This window comes from Ranitomeya variabilis, chromosome 2 (genome assembly GCF_051348905.1).
Source record: "Ranitomeya variabilis isolate aRanVar5 chromosome 2, aRanVar5.hap1, whole genome shotgun sequence".
NCBI lineage: Eukaryota > Metazoa > Chordata > Amphibia > Anura > Dendrobatidae > Ranitomeya > Ranitomeya variabilis.
This window is the reverse complement of record NC_135233.1, coordinates 554433678-554452648: the sequence shown is the minus strand read 5'-3', so window position 1 is coordinate 554452648 and position 18971 is coordinate 554433678. Positions and strand designations below refer to the sequence as shown.

The window sequence follows — 18971 nt, the reverse complement described above, 5'->3', positions numbered from 1 at the left end:
TATATTTTCCAGTCTCTCCCAAGGCTGCAGTTTGTAGTGAAAAAAAACAATCTCTGCTTTCCTTCCCCTCCCCAGGTCCAGCGCTGAGTCTCCGCCTCCGCTGTCAGTGTCGGTAATTGTCTACAGCACTAACATCATGTCAGCAGTGCTGCAGCCAATTGCTGAGCTCACCTGGTCGTGCTGTTAACTTGGGCAGAGGCACTCCATTCACTTAATGGCTGCAGTGCTGTTGATGTGACGTCACAGCTGCAGACAATCAGTCACTGGGAGCAGTGGTAGAAAATTCAGTCCAGGACCTGGGGAGAAGGAGTAAAGCCCAGATTGTTTGCTTAACACCAACTGGCCATGTGTTTTCTGAATCTGGGGAAGCCCCTTACGTGCAGGATCTCGGAGAACCTGGATTTTTAGTTAAATCATTTTTAATGTCTCTGACTGTCAGTTTGGATGTGACCTATTGTTTGTCTCACAGGTAATTGAGCTGGTTATCAAAGCAGAAGATGGTTTATGTCGAGAAGTTGTAAAACACCTGAATCAGATTGAAGAGCAGATCCTGGAGAGTATGGCGTGGACTCCGGGCTCTCCTCTGTGGGATAAGATTAAAGACCATGAGGGAAAAGTTCCTCTCTGTGAAGAGGTACGAGGCATTTTTGCCAATTTCTTGGAGCTGTAATAAACCTTTAACCAGTTCTGTACAGTGGGAGTAGATGAATGGCGCAGGCTCAGGAACTGAGCCTGCCTCATTTCCGGCTGTGTTATTCAGCCATCATCTGCCTCTAACATCTGGTCTCCACCCACGGCTGTTAACCTGTTAAATGCCGCTGTTATTCTCCGGCTGCATCATTAACTGTGCACGGCACCCATCCCACTCCCATGACACAAATTACAAGGTGCCGATGGGTTGACGACATCTGTGGCTGTCACGAGGGTGATCCTATGAACACCAGACTCCGGTGATCATGGGAGAGACCATAATTTGTAACTATTAAAAAAAACAAAAAACAAAACCAACCCCTTTGCCATAAAAATAAAACCCCAAAAATCATTGCGGATTTGTTTTTTGTTTTTTCCCTTTTACAATTTCATTGCACTTTGGAATTTTTTTTATTCCTTTTTCAGTACATTTTATGGTAAAATAAAATAAGTGTCATTCAAAAAGGATTACTTGACCCGCAAAAAAAAATAAAATAGCTCCCATCTGGCTATGTCAGTGGGATGGATTAAAAAAGTGGAAAAAAAAAAAAAAGAGTTGGGGGGGATACAAAAACACTAAAAAAAATTGCCCTATCCGTAAGGGTTTAATGAGTTTCCACATTATGAATCTGTGTCTACCTTTTTTGTCCAGGTAATGCACCCCCGTCATTTTGAAGGAGCTGTTGGTAGCGGCATACCTGGATCATCCGCTCCTCTTAGCTCAAGACGAGTCAATGAGATCCGAGCAGATGCGTCCGGTCTGGGAAAAAGTGCGTGAGGTTTACATCAAACTGTTCATTGCCTAATCTGAAGGATTCTTTCAGCTCCTAAAATCTGTCCTCTATTCCTACAGACTTTTCTTCTTCTTCGCCGACCTTATTTGACCGATATAGTTCGCCCATAGCTGGCACGGCGCGCCGCCGTCTCTTCGTTGACTCTGCCGATAGTCCATTTGACGAAGGTAGTCCATCACAAGCCTCTCCACACTCCACTGCTGAGTCTACTCCGTCTCCTGTTCCTGGGCAGACCCTGGTAACAATGGCCACTGCCACAGTAACGGCAAATAATGGGCAAACCCTCACTATCCCGGTACAAGGTGAGACCTACAGAAGGTCGTATATCTCATCGATGAGAAGTGGCCTCTGATGGTGACCATCTCCTTTTTGTTATCCTACTGCCAGGTATTGCTAATGAGAATGGCGGGATCACGTTTTTCCCAGTACAAGTCAGTATGAGTGGACAGGCTCGTAGCGTGTCGACGTCCATTCAGCCTCTCACCGCCCAGGCTCTCGCTGGCCCGATGACCACACAACAGATGCAGGCTGCAGGACAAGTAACGACCCCTCCAGTCCCGGCATGTCCAGGACAACAGAACGTCAGCAATAAACTGAAGAAAGTCGGGTCGCTGGCTCTCTTCTGTAGAAGGGTATGAGCCCCAATAATTCCAGATTGCACAAAAAATTCTCAACTTTTGGACCAACTACATTTTTTTTTTTTTTCTCTCAACTTTCTACCTCCATTCTTGGGTGTTGGTTTCATATATTTGGGATTGGGATGTAAATCTTCCTGATAAATTGTGAAAAATCGGCCCACTATGTGTTGGGTGGTGTTCCAACACTCTGACAAAGGCAGATATTGGGGTGAGGAAAGGTACACAGGTAGGACTGGCTTTTCGTGATTTAAGCTTTTAACCACTATCTAAAATGTATGTATGGATGGATCCTAAAGGCATGTTCACACCCTGATGTGTGTCCTTATTCCCAGGTTTACCACTTAGCCAGTGTTCGCCTCCGTGATCTCTGCCACAAGCTAGAGATTTCTGATGACCTTCGGAAAAAGATCTGGACTTGCTTTGAGTTTTCCCTTGTCCATTGTTCAGACCTGATGAGGGGCCGACATCTGGACCAGCTTTTGATGTGTGCTGTGTATGTGATGGCAAAGGTGAGGCAGTGAAAAATGGGACCATTATTTCTTCAGTATTTGTAACATTGAATTATAAAAATCATTTAAATTATCTCTCTGGAAAAAACATATTTTTTAACTTTAGAAATAAAGAAATTCTCAGTTGTCAGTCTAAGAAGTACCTTGATAAATTTTTATTATTGTGGTTTAGTTTATTTGTTTTTAGTTTGTTTTTAATATATAACTTGTTTGAACAGGTAACTAAAGATGACACATCCTTCCACAACATCATGAGATGTTATCGGACACAGCCTCATGCTAAGAGTCATGTAAGTACAAAGCCTTAAACAGAGTTGGAAGAATAATCCTAAAAGTGATTTATAACCAAAAACCTGTATCCGTACATAGGATACATGATGAATGTTTGATAACTTCACAATATCTAGATAGTTAAAGGGCTATCCTCATTTGCATTAGCTGTTTAGACAGCATGAAAATAAGCAAGTTTGCAGATGACTTGCTTTATTTGCAGTTATTCTACTACAATGAGAGCTTTTATCTTGGTGTACAGCTGGTTTCCATTTAGCTTGGTCACCCAGTCCATAGCTGAGTATGTGTAGTAGTTAGATTCTAGGAGAGGATTTACCTCCTCACATCGCACTCGGCTCTCTCCAACCCACTGATTTCTATACAGCAGTTAGCTGCTCACCTCCTTCCCATTGTTCTCAGCACCTAAGCTGTTATCAGTCCTGAAGACTCTCAATTCCTGTCCCCCAGCAAAGGCCGTTTCCAGAGCAGTTCTCCTAATCACTGCTCTCACTTTCCTGAGCTGTGTGCTTGTGCAATGTTTGTTATGTCTACATGTGAATATACTGATTACAGTGTAGACTCAGAATACACACTGGCAGACTGTTAATATGAGGTAGCAGGACGAAGCTGCTGGATCAGAACTGTCATTCATGGAGGAGCACCCACCCTCCAAGCAACCATAAAGTGCTAATCTATGCGCTGTTCAGGAGACAAATTTAGAATACCCTTTTAATATCCTTTTAATAAGGTTCTCCTTATTATTTTTATCAGTAGATATGTCAGGTGCTTTAGGCATCCCTTGGCGGAGCTGTCACATGCGGTTGATGGCCAAGCCCATACGTTGCCACCAATGAGTGTGAAGATTGCGTGGCTTGCATAATTTCTTTTCCAGTACTGACTTTCACTCAAGGTTCCTCTTATGCTCACTACTTCATAATCTGTGATAGGCCACAAAACTCATCATACATGGAATAATTGGTGATAGTTATGCTCTATTGGTGGCTAAAGCTGTGCTTGATCCTGCGCAGACACTTAATCAAGAGAGCCATCTGTGTCCACCTGGAAATTTTTTTTTTTTTTTTAGTGTCCCCTTTCTGTTGTATTACTCAGTGGAGAAAAGCTTGCTCATACAACCAAAGCAAAGAAATATATTTTGTTAGAAAAAGAGAGAAACTTCAGGTTCTTTTTGTAATACTTAGGTGTACAGAAGTGTCCTTATAAAATCCAGGCGAAGGCGGCAGCAATCTGGTGGAAGTGACCATGCGCAGACAGGCTCCCCGACAGAGACCAATAAAGAGCTGGGTATGGCCACACATTACTTACAGAGGTGGACTCCTGTTCCCGGTTATCGTGATAGATTGTGAACCCCTTATTTATTGTGCCAATGTTATTGTATTCCATGGTTTTTGGAAAATTCAACAGATCCTCTTCAGTCTTATATGTCAAAGGACAGTCCATGCCAACATTTTTGTAAGGATAACGGGACTCCAATAGGGGAAAAAAAAGGGATAATGGGATAATGGGAAAAAATTCTGAAGACCCAAATCAGCTTTATAATTTAAATGGGGTTGTCCCATGAACAAAGGACATTTTAGTCAATAGATCTTGGAATAATTATAAGATCCGCAATTAGCTGTGTTAGAAAAATGTTTCCTGTGCTGCAGTAATCTTATAAATGCCAATGCAAAGCTTCTCCAGTTCATGATCAGCACATACCAGAGCTCCTGCCATGGTGGGGAAGCATAAGTCACTTGTGATCAGTGAATAGAAAGACAACAAAACAGCGCTCACTTTTCCCTGCATGTTTTATCATAGGAGTGAATGTTTCTGCTGGGCCTCCAGCTCACTGAGCTGATCATATATTAAGTCAGGCTCAGTGGTCGTAGAGCTCCTTTGTCACTGACTTCATTTATGATGTGCTCGTAGTGCTGGAGACCTAGCAGAAACACACACTCCTGTGATAAAACAGGTAGGGATGTGATACCTCAGAAGGCACAAGCTGCGAGCCCCTGCTGTTTTGTCTATGCCACGCTAAGACTAAAATGTAGAAAACTTCCAAACTTCCAAAAACAGTTGCAATTACACATGTTGATTTTTGAGTAACTTTAGCAGTTTTCACCAGTTTTCGAGCTTTAAAATTGTTGCAAAAATGTTGTGACTTTTGGTGACAAAATGGCCAAGTTCAGTACAAGCTCCTTGATGGATTTGGCATTCCTTCCTCCAGTTGACTCTTCGTAAAGACTGACCTGCAGAATGTGTGACCTCCGCTATAGAGAGAACCTCGGTGTCCCTCTTTATTTGGAGTGACTCCTTTCCCTTTCTGTGCAGGCAGCAGAGAGCCCAGTCCGGTAATGCGGTCCAGCAGCACTCTGCCGATACCCCAGCCCAGCAGCGCTCCCCCGACTCCGACACGACTAAGTGGAGCAAGCAGTGACCTGGAAGAGGAGGAAAGAGGAGACCTTGTCCACTTCTACAACAACATCTATATTGGAAACATGAAGAGCTTTGCCCTGAAGTATACCAACGCGGTAAATGCCGTCACACAATGCTTGCCGGTTTTCTTAGTGCAGCCTGTCTAGTCGCGGCCATGTCTCTCTGGAACTTGGCCACTTAGAGCAAAAGAAGTTAGGTAGAAAGACTGATTACTACATTTCTAGGCATTTTCTAACTCTTAACTGCTTAAATGTCTGAGTCCCCGAGTAAAATAAGAAAAACGTACTGGTGCTGTTCCAGTGATGTTGGCGCCTTGTGTCCCAACGCTCATGTGACATTGGCTGCAGCGCTCACATGACTAGCACTGTCACATGACCCCTGGGAGATAAGGCGCCAATATTCCTGGAACTCTCTGGAACGCTGGGCTAAAGAGACAAATGAAGAGTATCTAGTTTTAGGATGGACCAGGCTTCCTCAGTCTCTTTTGCTGCCTCTAGCCCTGTAAATCCTCAGCTCTTCGCTCTGACCATTTGTCTTGCAGAATGAAGCTACCCCGCTCTCGCCTTATCCTTCCATGCGGATCTTGTCTTCTCGCCGTGTACAGTTGTCTCACAGTCACCCCCTCTACATCTCCCCTCACAATGAGGACTCTTCCACGCTGTCACCCAAGGAAAAGATCTCATATTATTTTAACCTCAGCCCTACAAAAGTAAGTCTGACACGTACACTTTTAGGTGCAAGTATCTATATAGAGACCCCTTCACATCTTACTGCCAAGATGAGATTTAATGGGTGTCCCATGTCATCTATTAAAAGCGAGGTAGCACCCCATACTCAGCTGCTTCCCTAATCCCAGGCTTAGGAGAAGCATACAGATAAGCCCAGCTGATGGTGACATGATAGGCTGGCCACACCCCTGATTGTCAGCAAGCTACCAATCGGTAGTGGGGACATGTTTATACAGAGCAGTTGACTAGGAAGCACGAGACATCTAGTCCAGTAGTGATAATCTTCTACTGATAAAACACTGCTTATATTGAAACTACAACAAGCACCACGTCCATGGATGCAGTGTTTCTGCCCCTACATCTTCTCTTAGACTACATTGCAAAAACCTGCTGACGAGATTCCCTTTAAACCCAATAACTACATGCGTGAAACCATGGTAGTGTCGGTTTATTAGAAGAAAGCAATTAAATTCTAAAGTTCTGTGTCGATAACATGCCACTCGGTAAATGTGCTATTGGCTTTAACCAACAGAGATTGCAAGAGATCAACAGCATGATCAGAACAGGGGAGACCCCGACGAAGAAGCGAGGGATTGTGTTGGAAGATGGAAATGAGTCTCCAGCAAAGCGAATATGCCCAGAAAACCATAGCGCCCTCTTCAGGAAACTTCAAGACGTGGCTAATGACAGAGGCGCTTTCTGTACCAGCTAGATGGTTGGATTGTACCGGCTTCAGTATTTCATAGATCCTAAAATATATATAATTATTCTGTAACCATATGTAATGGAGACCCCCCAGGACTGTAAGGTGTGGAGGGTTTATGGCAGGAGGTAGAAGGGGCTCGCACTTCTATATACGCAGCTGAGCACTTTGGCAGGAGGCCTGCCCAGAGATTGCACTAGAAATGTCATACACACAAAGAAGTCCTCGATATTGATGTATAGTCAGGAAATAAGGCCGATGAGACCGGATGAAGCAATAATGCAGACATCTGTATATGGGGTGGCGGTCCTATGGTACAGCCTGGGGACACTATAGCATTGTGGTACACCTTTCAAATCTGCAGTAAATCCAGATCTGCGCTCTCCAGAGGGGGGTAGGAAACTAATTATTAATCATAGATGCACTATATACACCGGCACATCTGTGCTACTGCATCCATGGTGTAGGACGGCAGCGCCCTAGCCTCCTTGGCTCAGCTGTCAGTGTATGGCTTACAGTAATTCTCCTTTCCAGGTGTAAGGTGCCATATTAATGCTGGTAGCCTACTAGCCTCATAGAGAAGAGATGGCTGCCTGTTGATCCTTCATGGTCAGTAGAGGGAGAACGCCTGTGTTCTCGGAGAGCAGCTGCCCAACTCCTCTGGTGAGGAAAAGTTTGGAAACCCCATACACATTAGACTCGGCCAAGCTCACGGATAGCAGTAGCGGGTTCGGCTGAGGTTTGGAATTCTGCTGGTAAGACTTAATACCCCCCATATACATTAGACAATCTTGGGGGGTGACCGGATCACTACTGTGACCACGTGGCTGATATAAACTCCTTAACCCGCATCAATGCTATACGAGTGAAGGGCGCATCAAGACGGTCTGGGCATTGGATTGCAACGCACTCCCTGTCCGCGGGTCTCCTGAACCGAGCCTTCATATTGAGAGACCCGCGGTCAGCCCTTGCGTTGCGGTTCGATTTCTGACTGATTTGCTCCAATGTCTGAATGCGACCTCAGAGTAAATATCGTCTTGTCATATAGGATACCAAGACAGAGGCTTCAAGGTTTCATAGGGTACATGGAGTAAGAGGAGCGGCCATCGCCCTCTGCAAAAAATGACTGAACGATGGCCGCATATGAGATCCCTAATCAAGTAGCACTTAAAATATGTCCTCTCTACAAGGTCTCGTGATATAGGAGAACCGGGGATGTTCTTAATATTAACGTGTCAGATGTGTCTTCTGAGACTTCGGCAGGACACGTGATGTTCCTTACACCATCCCCTGTGGTGCTGATGGCTTATCTGCATTCTGATGGCGCTACCTAATGAAATGTTGTAAAGTTAGCAAGCGGGTGCCATCTCTTGGTAAAAAAAATTAAATATATTATAATAGATCTGTCATGTGGAAAGATAAGGTAAGGTCTCCATGTTCAGGGTTGTGTTCGGTACATTAGAGGAGCCATCATCTTTCCTGGCCTCATTTTCTAACCGTCTTACTGTTAGTAATACAGTAATCTTCATAAAAGTAGTGTTCTTTAGCGTTGCAAGCATCGGACTATATGGGGACATTGGGGATGGGGTGCACACAGTTATCCATTATTATTATTATTTTTTTTTTTTTAATCCATTACTTGGAACAATAACAGAGGAATGAGATGACGCTGAGTTTTCCGAAAAGATGCTCTAGAATTATTACTTTATGAAAAATGCAAGGATTTAGGTGATGCAAACAAGACAGGAGTGGAGACTAGTCCTCTATAAAGGGAGTATGAGGGCATAAAATGACTGTTCAAACCAAGCACCAGTGCTTAGCGCACTTAAGAAATCATTTCCAACTACTTGCCTTACAGCTATATCTGCTTTGATGGAGAGATGGGGAAACAAGAAGGGCAAGGTGCACTGAATTGCTTAGCCGTGTAAAGATTGCAGTAAGTGCTGGGTTTGAATAGTCATTTTGTGTTGACAGGTCCCATTTAAGGTTCATGACTAATATCCTTTAATATAGGTCACCCATATCCCATTGGTGGTGTTCTCACCCTACTACAACCCTGTCCGTTGTGTGGTGTCCATTGTTGGGTACTGCAGCTCCGCTTCTCCTTGGGCCACGTTCACACGTTCAGTATTTGTAAGCCAAACCAGGAGTGGGTGATTAATATAGGAGTGGTGATGTGTTCCTGTTATACGTTTAATCTGTTCCACTCCTGTTTTGGCTTACAAATACTGTTGTAAAATACTGACCAAATACTGAACGTGTCAACATAGCCTTAAGGATGAGATCAAAGAATGGATTAAAGAGGAATTGGCGACACAGGAACTCCTCATTTTTTCCTACTCATTTATGTCCCCTCACTAGTGACACCAGATGTGAACATTGTCTCAAAAGATTGTATGGATTTTCATAGTAAATATGCCAGTTACATCAGGTCTGTGAGATCTAGTCATTAAGGGCTGCAGTTTTTATTGTAGAATCTGGTGACAATTTTTCTGTAATTAGTTTTTTGTTTTTTTTAGTTTCCAGTTTCTACTTTTTCACATGACTATGATTACAAAGTGATGGCACACGCTTTGCTAGATATTTGTTGGTGCTGGAAAACCTAATATATAAAAAGTTGTTATTTCCCAAAGGGACAATTATTAAGGTTTAAATTATTTAATATTTATTGAATCCTCAGCTGTGGCTTTCAAAACCTGTCCTAAAAGAAGAATAATGCAAATTCTTAGGTATCCCCCCCAGCTGTGTCAAACAAAGATGGTGGAAGTGACCCTTTTCTGTAGATGTGATGTGGTGACATTTTCTGTGTGTCTGCTTGGAGATGAATAACCCATTGTACATGAGGCTGTTTGTCACGTCTTCCTTTTCCATGGGAATAAATGGTTATTTATCACAATGAACAACCTCTCCACCCACTGAGGTTGGTCGGTACGTGCCCATTAGAAGACCACTTGGTGCCACGTTCCATGCAGAAGATAATGTGGGGAATACTAATGTCATAAGCCAGAGATGGACAGTTGGTATTAGGTGTCGGAGTCAACAGAAAAAGCACAAACCACGTCCTCCAGGTCTCAAACAATGGCTGTCTAGTGACATGTATGGACATAGCCCAGCCTAGGACAAGGAATAGTCAGTTGGAGAATGATACTTTATTTTCTATTGGATTTGTACAGATCAGAAATTACTTCTCTACAAAACTGGAGCCAACCGTGGATTCCTGGCACTCCTTTAGGGTGGCCAATTAATGGCTGCATGTAAAGCTCATGCACACATGTGGGGAAAAAAAAACTGATAGCACTTGTATACGAATAACTGACGTGTGAACAAGCACTAACCTATACAAGTGCTTCTCACAAAATTAGAATATCTTCAATACAAAAAGTGAAACTCATATATAGTCATTACAAACAGAGTGATCTATTTCAAGTGTTTATTCCTGTTAATGTTGATGATTATCGCTTACAGCCAATGAAAACCCGTAGTCATTATCTCAGTAAATTAGAATACTTTATAACACCAGCGTGAAAATGATTTTAAAATGTGAAATGTTGGCCTACTGAAATGTATGTTCTGTAAATGCACTCCACACTTGGTCGCTGCTCCTTTTCCATCAATTACTGCATCAATGCAGCGTGGCATGGAGGCGATCAGTATGTGGCACTGCTGAGGTGTTATGGAAGCCCAGGTTGCTTTGATATCAGCCTTCAGCTCCTCTGCATTGTTGGGTCTGGTGTATCTCATTTTCCTCTTGACAATACCCCATAGATTCTCTATGAGGTTAAGGTCAGGTGAGTTTGCTGGCCAATCAAGCACAGTGATACTGCTGTTTGTAAACCAGGTATTGGTACTTTTGGTAGTGTGGACAGGTGCCAAGTCCTGCTGGAGAATGAAATTTCCATATCCAAGGGAAACATGGAGTGCTCTAAAATTTACAGGTAGACGGCTGCGCTGACTTTGGTCTTGATAAATCACAGTGGACCTACACCAGCAGATGACATGGCTCCTCAAACCATCACTTACTGTGGAAACTTCACACTAGACCTCAAGCAGCTTGAATTGTGGCCTCTCCACTCTTCCACCAGAATTTGGGACCTTGATTTCCAAATGAAATGCAAACTTTACCTTCATCTGAAAACAACACCTTGGACCACTGAGCAACAGTCCAGTTCTTTTTCTCCTTGGCTCAGGTAAGACGCTTCTGGCGTTGTCTATTGGTCATGAGTGGCTTGACACAAGGAATGCGACACTTGTAGCCCATGTCCTGGATACGTCTGTGTGTGGTGGCTCTTGAAGCAATGACTCCAGCAGCAGTCCACTCCTTGTGAATCCCCCCAAATTTTTGAATGGCCTTTTCTTAACAATCTTTTCAAGGCTGCGGTTATCCCGGTTGCTTGTGCACCTTTTTCTACCACACTTTTTCCTTCCACTCATCTTTCCATTAGCCAGCTTCTTTAGCAATGACATTTTGTGGCTTACCCACCTTGTGGAGTGCGTCAATGACTGCCTTCTGGACATCTGTCAAGTCAGCAGTCTTCTCCATGATTGTGGAGCTACCGAAACAGACTAAGGGACCTTTTTAAACACTTAGGAAGCATTTGCAGGTGTTTTTGTTAATTATTATAATTTACTAAGATAATGACGTTTGGATTTTCATTGGCTGTAAGCCATAATCATCAACAGTAACAGAAATAAACACTTGAAATAGATCACTCTGTTTGTAATGACTCTATATAATATGAGTTTCACTTTTTGTATTGAACAAATGAAATTAACTTTTTGATGATATTCTAATTTTGTGAGAAGCACCTGTATGTGGCAATCCGTACACCTAAATCACAGCAGTGTATCAAGTCCAAGGAACCACACAGAGGATACAACCATATTTCTTTACAAGTGCATGTGATAAAGCAACTTTACTAATTCCATTACACTCGATGTTGCTTTACTATCAGCATGCAACTGTCATATCCATGACCTGCCACGTTACCCACAGATGACGACTGGCACCTGTCCACTATATGTGTCTGTATTTCATCAAATTTTACATAGGTTTGAAAAAAGACCGCTGTCCCATCATGTTCAACCTTTCTCCACCAATTGTACAGGGTGGGCCATGTATATGGATGCACCTAAATAAAATAGGAATGGTTGGTGATATCAACTTCCTGTTTGTGGCACATCAGTATATGGGAGGGGGAAAACTTTTCAAGATGGGTGGTGACCACGGTGGCCATTTTGAAGTCGGCCATTTTGGATCCAACTTAATTATTTCCAATGGGAAGAGGGTCATGTGACACATCAAACCTATTGAGAATTTCACAAAAAAAACAATGGTGTGCTTGGTTTTAATGTAACTTTATTCTTTCATGAGTTATTTACAAGTCTCTCTTTGTTTACAGCCATTGACATGTCGCAGAGGTTAACACGTGAGGAGCGGATAGAAATTGTGTTGATGTCTGATGAACGTAGTACCCAGGTCATTGCAGCAGATTTCAATGCAAGACACCCTACGCAAGAAAACTGTCACCATTCCCATGTTATTTAGGTGTATCCATATAAATGGCCCACCCAAATAAGTTAGCCTCATCACTGAACATAATGTTCTGTGTAAACTGAGGGTCCTGTTCCAATTTTTGTTTTGCCCAATCTTCAAATTCTGCTCCCAGTACACATCCCTTCGGTTCCCACTGCTCCCAGTATCAGTGATTATATTATTATCTGCAATATGTTTCTGCAGATCATCTCTTATAATGCCCTCAAAAACATTGCACACTACTGATGTCAAACTTACCGGATAGTAGTTACCTGGATCCACCTTCTTACCTTTCCTATATATTGGTACCATTTCAGCCATCCTCCAATCCTGTGGCACAACCCCTGTTACAAGAGAGTCTAAGAACATGAGATACAGCGGTCTGTCAATTATTGAGCTCAGCTCCCTCAGTATCCGTGGATGAATGCCATCTGGCCCAGGGGATTTATCAATACACACTTCAGTTTTCCTATCGGCCAGTTATAGGTGAATTAATTTCCATATCACATACTGTGGTATGATGGCACTACCCTACTAATAGACAGTGACAAATCATCTGGGACCAGGAAATAGGTTATACTCTGATTCACTTCATGGGGCTCGTTCAGATATTAGTGATTTTTTTTTTCTGATGTGCATAAATGTGGTCAGAGTGTTATTAGTATTTTGGATCTGATTTTCGTCAGTGTTTGGTAGTTGTCCCTTTTTCCCATTAGTATTTAATCAGTTTTTCTTATATGCAAAAAAAAAATGGAAAATATTTCTCAATCTTCTTCTAATAAACGTTCCATGAAAAAAACAAAACATTATTCTGCTTTCTTATAGAGCAAATTACAGACATCATCATCACTGTCCCCATTGGGGCTCACAATCTACATTCCCTATTAGTATGTTTGGGAGGAAACCGGAGAACCCGGAGGAAACCCATGCAAACATGGAGGAGAACATACAGACTCCTTGCAGATGTTGTCCTTGGGGGGATTTGTACCCAGGACTAGTGTTGAGCGATACTTTCCGATATCGGAAAGTATCGGTATCGGAAAGTATCGGCCGATACCGTCACAGTATCGGAATCCAATCCGATACCGATACCCGATCCCAATGCAAGTCAATGGGACGAAAATATCGGAATTAAAATAAACCCTTTCTTTCCTTGTAGGTTAATTCTACATGAAGGAAAACAACTAAGAATAATGTAGGATGTATTGGGGGAGGTGGCGGAGACATTAAAGGCACAGGGGTTTATCCCAATCAAATAGAATAGCAGTATTTTTAATTTTTTTATGACGTTCGGCGTTAGAAAGAATTTGACTATGTTAATTTTTTATTTATTTTGTCAGATATTGATGTTTCACTACTTCCACGCCCTTCACCCTATTTTTTACTTCTCCCACACTTTCTTCTTCATTATCCTCATCATCAGCTTCTGTGACATCAACTTCTTCACCTTATTCATCTTCTTCTTTTCTACGTATATATATATTTTTTTTTTTACATTGTTCATATTCTTTTTATTTAACTATTATCTTTTTTATATTCAACTTCTTCATCATATTCTTATTTGTGACAGGCATTCCCGTAGTTATCTATAAAAGTTTGAAGATTACACCTTCCGTTCTGCCTGTCACAAAAGAGTTACATTTGTCCGCGTTCAGTTTGGCCTGCAGCATCAGGCTTTATCCAGGGGCACCACGAGGAGGAACGGACTCACCCCCATACACTGCTTAGTCTTCTTCTGCTTATAATTTACATAATATTTTTTGCTCTGATATTTTGTGTTATGCTTAATGTCCTTCTGCTCTTTGTTCTGCAGCCTCTTGTTCTTCTGCTTCTCGGTCTTCCAGGTCGTCGTCGTCTCCAGGGTCGTCGTCTCCGGGGTCGTCGTCATCGGGGTGGTCTCCGGGGTCGTCGTCATCGGGGTGGTCTTCAGGGTCATCGTCTCCAGGGTCGTCGTCATCACGGTGGTTGTCGTCTCTGGTGTCGTCGTCATCTTAGGGGTGGTCTTCCGGGTCATCGTGTTTAGTCTCTTGAACTTGGAAATGTAGCAGAAGGTACAAGAAGGCTGAGAAAATGCTGAGAACCAGCTGATGGAACTGGAACTCGGATGGCTACCCGAAGGTCCAAGAGCCAATGGAACGACCGAGGACCAGCTGACGTTACTGGAACCCGGTTACTAAGCAGGAGGTACCTGTGCTGAAAGCACTACCAAGGACCACCTGACGTTGGTGGAACTCAGATACCCAGAGGGAGGCACCTAAGCCAAAGGCTCTGCCCGGAACCAGCTGACGGTACTGGAACCAGGATGGGGAGCAGAAGGTACAAGAGCAAAAGACACTGCCGAGAACCAGCTGACGGTGCTGGAACCCGGATGGGTAGCCGAAGGTCCAAGAGCCAATGGAACTACCGAGGACCAGCTGACGTTACTGGAACCCGGTTACTAAGCAGGAGGTACCCGTGCCTGAAAGCACTACCAAGGACCACCTGACGTTGGTGGAACTCGGATACCAAAGGGAGGCACCTAAGCCAAAGGCTCTGCCCGGAACCAGCTGACGGTACTGGAACCAGGATGGGGAGCAGAAGGTCCAAGAGCAAGTGTCTGCGTGGCTTTTGCAGGACACGTTGCCGGCTGCACAGCAGGGGAACAGCTGGCGGTGCTGGACCCCACTGACACATTGGCTGGTGTTGTTCTCTGTGCAGCTAGCACATCTGGGCCCCAACTGGCGGTTTGTTAGAGCCCAGGGTCAGCAGGAGGAGGAGGAGCAGGAGCAGGGGGAGGGGAGTGTAGGCCGAAGCCTGCACTGGCGGCAGCTTTGGGTCTGTTGTGTCTGCGTGGCGGTCGCAGGACACGTTGCCGGCTACACAGCAGGGGAACAGCTGGCGGTGCTGGACCCCACTGACACATTGGCGAGGTGTTTGGCTCTGTGCAGCCAGCACTTCCGGACAGCAACTAGCGGTGTTGGAGCCCGGGCTCTGCAGGGGGAGCAGAGTGTAGGCCGAAGCCTACTTGAACCAATTTCAAAGGTAACCTTTAACCCCCCCTCAGGGGTTAGAAAGTAGAAGAGCCACAGCTTATGCAGCAGTAGTGCTGCACAAGTCAAAGGTTGCTCTTTTAATTTCGCTCCTTGCACACGCTGAATGAAACACGTATAACATTTAGCCCTTTATACAGTCAAACTGTGTTGGAGGCGCGAGTTCCCTTTGTAATGAGACGCAGCACAGATGTCAAGAATCCCACCTTGGTGCTGGGTGCAGCCTCCTGAGCGTTGTTATTTGCTGTACAGGAGTCTGCGCTGTCGTGTTATCCCCTGGCCTAGCGCTGTTAGCGCTGCCCATCTTCTGACATCATTTAATGTCGGCCGGTGCGGTTCGCGATGACCATGAATCCCAGCCCCGCAGTGTCTTAACATTGTAAAAACACTGCGGGGCTGGGATTCAGGGCCTGGCGCAGCACATATGTTGGCCTCTCACACTCGGGTCCTTACACCCGCTTCAGACTGTGCGGCGTCATCTGGTCCCTTATCGCATGCCACGGCCATGAAGCCGCACAGTCCGAAGAAGGCGGAAGGAGAGGAGGGACAGGCGAACTGATGCACTGATCCTGCCCATCAATCACACCCTCGCAGTCCCAATAAATAAGACACCGAGGGGCGTTGTGTGGGTCAGGGCGGCCGCAGAGGCGCAGCCAGCCAAACAATGATGCCAGAAGACGGGCAGCGCTACCAAGGGGGTTGCAGCGTGTCATTACAAAGGAAAGTCACACCACCGGGACGGTTAAATGGTCACACAGAGGACACATTTCAGACGTGTTTTCAGTTCCACATGTGCGAGGAGAATACGTTTCTGAGCCACCTTGCACACATGCAGCATTACCGCTGTACAAGGTGGCTGGATAACGTAAAAACGCCTGGGGGAGGGGGGACAGGTTCCCTTCAATTTCAGTTCTTGTGTCTGCGTGGCTTTTGCAGGACACGTTGCCGGCTGCACAGCAGGGGAACAGCTGGCGGTGCTGGACCCCACTGACACATTGGCTGGTGTTTTTCTCTGTGCAGCTAGCACATCTGGGCCCCAACTGGCGGTGTGTTAGAGCCCAGGGACAGCAGGAGGAGGAGCAGGAGGAGGAGGAGCAGGGGGAGGGGAGTGTAGGCCGAAGCCTGCACTGGCGGCAGCTTTGGGTGTGTTGTGTCTGCGTGGCTTTTGCAGGACACGTTGCCGGCTACACAGCAGGGGAACAGCTGGCGGTGCTGGACCCCACTGACACATTGGCGAGGTGTTTGGCTCTGTGCAGCCAGCACTTCCGGACAGCAACTAGCGTTGTTGGAGCCCGGGCTCTGCAGGTGGAGCAGAGTGTAGGCCGAAGCCTAATTGAACCGATTTCAAAAGTCACCTTTAACCCCCCCTCAGGGGTTACAAAGTAGAAGAGCCACAGCTTATGCAGCAGCAGTGCTGCGCAAGTCAAAGGTTGCTCTGTGAATTTTTCTCCTTGCACACGCTGAATGGAACACGTATAACATTTAGCCCTTTATACAGTCAAACTGTGTAATGGAGGCGAGAGTTCCCTTTGTAATGAGACGCAGCACAGGTGTCAAGAATCCCACCTTGGTGCTGGGTGCAGCCTCCCGAGCGTTGTTATTTGCTGTACAGGAGTCTGCGCTGTCGTGTTATCCCCTGGCCTAGCGCCGTTAGCGCTGCCCATCTTCTGGCATCATGTAATGTCGGCCGGTGCGGTTCGCGATGACCATGAATCCCAGCCCCGCAGTGTCTTAACATTGTTAAAACACTGCGGGGCTGGGATTCAGGGCCTGGCGCAGCACATATGTTGGCCTCTCACACTCGGGTCCTTACACCCGCTTCAGACTGTGCGGCGTCATCTGATCCCTTATCGCATGCCACGGCCATGAATCCGCACAGTCCGAAGAAGGCGGAAGGAGAGGAGGGACAGGCGAACTGATGCACTGATCCTGCCCATCAATCACACCCTCGCAGTCCCAATAAATAAGACACCGAGGGGCGTTGTGTGGGTCAGGGCGGCCGCAGAGGCGCAGCCAGCCAAACAATGATGCCAGAAGACGGGCAGCGCTACCAAGGGGGTTGCAGCGTGTCATTACAAAGGAAAGTCACACCACCGGGACGGTTAAATGGTCACACAGAGGACACATTTCAGACGTGTTTTCAGTTCCACATGTGCGAGGAGAATACGTTTCTGAGCCACCTTGCACACATGCAGCATTACCGCTGTACAAGGTGGCTGGATAACGTAAAAACGCCTGGGGGAGGGGGGACAGGTTCCCTTCAATTTCAGTTCTTGTGTCTGCGTGGCTTTTGCAGGACACGTTGCCGGCTGCACAGCAGGGGAACAGCTGGCGGTGCTGGACCCCACTGACACATTGGCTGGTGTTTTTCTCTGTGCAGCTAGCACATCTGGGCCCCAACTGGCGGTGTGTTAGAGCCCAGGGACAGCAGGAGGAGGAGCAGGAGGAGGAGGAGCAGGGGGAGGGGAGTGTAGGCCGAAGCCTGCACTGGCGGCAGCTTTGGGTGTGTTGTGTCTGCGTGGCTTTTGCAGGACACGTTGCCGGCTACACAGCAGGGGAACAGCTGGCGGTGCTGGACCCCACTGACACATTGGCGAGGTGTTTGGCTCTGTGCAGCCAGCACTTCCGGACAGCAACTAGCGTTGTTGGAGCCCGGGCTCTGCAGGTGGAGCAGAGTGTAGGCCGAAGCCTAATTGAACCGATTTCAAAAGTCACCTTTAACCCCCCCTCAGGGGTTACAAAGTAGAAGAGCCACAGCTTATGCAGCAGCAGTGCTGCGCAAGTCAAAGGTTGCTCTGTGAATTTTTCTCCTTGCACACGCTGAATGGAACACGTATAACATTTAGCCCTTTATACAGTCAAACTGTGTAATGGAGGCGAGAGTTCCCTTTGTAATGAGACGCAGCACAGGTGTCAAGAATCCCACCTTGGTGCTGGGTGCAGCCTCCCGAGCGTTGTTATTTGCTGTACAGGAGTCTGCGCTGTCGTGTTATCCCCTGGCCTAGCGCCGTTAGCGCTGCCCATCTTCTGGCATCATGTAATGTCGGCCGGTGCGGTTCGCGATGCCCATGAATCCCAGCCCCGCAGTGTCTTAACATTGTTAAAACACTGCGGGGCTGGGATTCAGGGCCTGGCGCAGCACATATGTTGGCCTCTCACACTCGGGTCCTTACACCCGCTTCAGACTGTGCGGCGTCATCTGATCCCTTATCGCATGCCACGGCCATGAAGCCGCACAGTCCGAAGAAGGCGGAAGGAGAGGAGGGACAGGCGAACTGATGCACTGATCCTGCCCATCAATCACACCCTCGCAGTCCCATTAAATAAGACAACGAGGGCTGTTGTGTGGGTCAGGGCGGCCGCAGAGGCGCAGCCAGCCAAACAATGATGCCAGAAGACGGGCAGCGTTACCAAGGAGCTTGTTGCGTGTGTCAATACAAAGTCAAATCACACCTGAGGGACGTTTTAATGGTCACAGAGGACACATTTTAGACGTGTTCACTTCAACATGGGCAAGGAGAATAAGTTTCTGAGCCACCTTGAACACATGCAGCATTACTGCTGTTCAAGGTAGCTGTAAAACATAGAAACACCTGGGGGAGGGGGGACAGGTTCCCTTCAATTTCAGTTCTTGTGTCTGCGTG

At 46.0% G+C, this 18971-nt stretch overlaps 2 protein-coding genes across 3 annotated transcripts in view; one reads left to right on the top strand and one right to left on the bottom strand.

Annotated features, from left to right (window-relative positions):
- RBL2 (RB transcriptional corepressor like 2) overlaps positions 1-9608 on the top strand; it is a 65199-nt gene extending 55591 nt beyond the window's left edge. For both annotated transcript variants that reach the window (XM_077288206.1, XM_077288207.1), the window contains 10 exons: positions 470-634; positions 1343-1460; positions 1544-1786; positions 1872-2116; positions 2455-2631; positions 2850-2921; positions 4101-4203; positions 5230-5429; positions 5876-6043; positions 6595-9608. In XM_077288206.1, the coding sequence (XP_077144321.1) occupies positions 470-634; positions 1343-1460; positions 1544-1786; positions 1872-2116; positions 2455-2631; positions 2850-2921; positions 4101-4203; positions 5230-5429; positions 5876-6043; positions 6595-6774 (1671 nt within the window). In that variant the 3' untranslated portion in view covers positions 6775-9608. The remainder of the gene's footprint in view (positions 1-469; positions 635-1342; positions 1461-1543; positions 1787-1871; positions 2117-2454; positions 2632-2849; positions 2922-4100; positions 4204-5229; positions 5430-5875; positions 6044-6594) is intronic.
- Positions 1-14339, bottom strand: part of LOC143807039 (uncharacterized) — a 293401-nt gene extending 279062 nt beyond the window's left edge. The window contains exon 1 of the mRNA XM_077288208.1: positions 13294-14339. Coding sequence (XP_077144323.1) covers positions 13968-14312 — 345 coding nt within the window. The 5' untranslated portion in view covers positions 14313-14339 and the 3' untranslated portion in view covers positions 13294-13967. The remainder of the gene's footprint in view (positions 1-13293) is intronic.
- Between the last annotated feature and the right edge of the window lie 4632 nt (positions 14340-18971).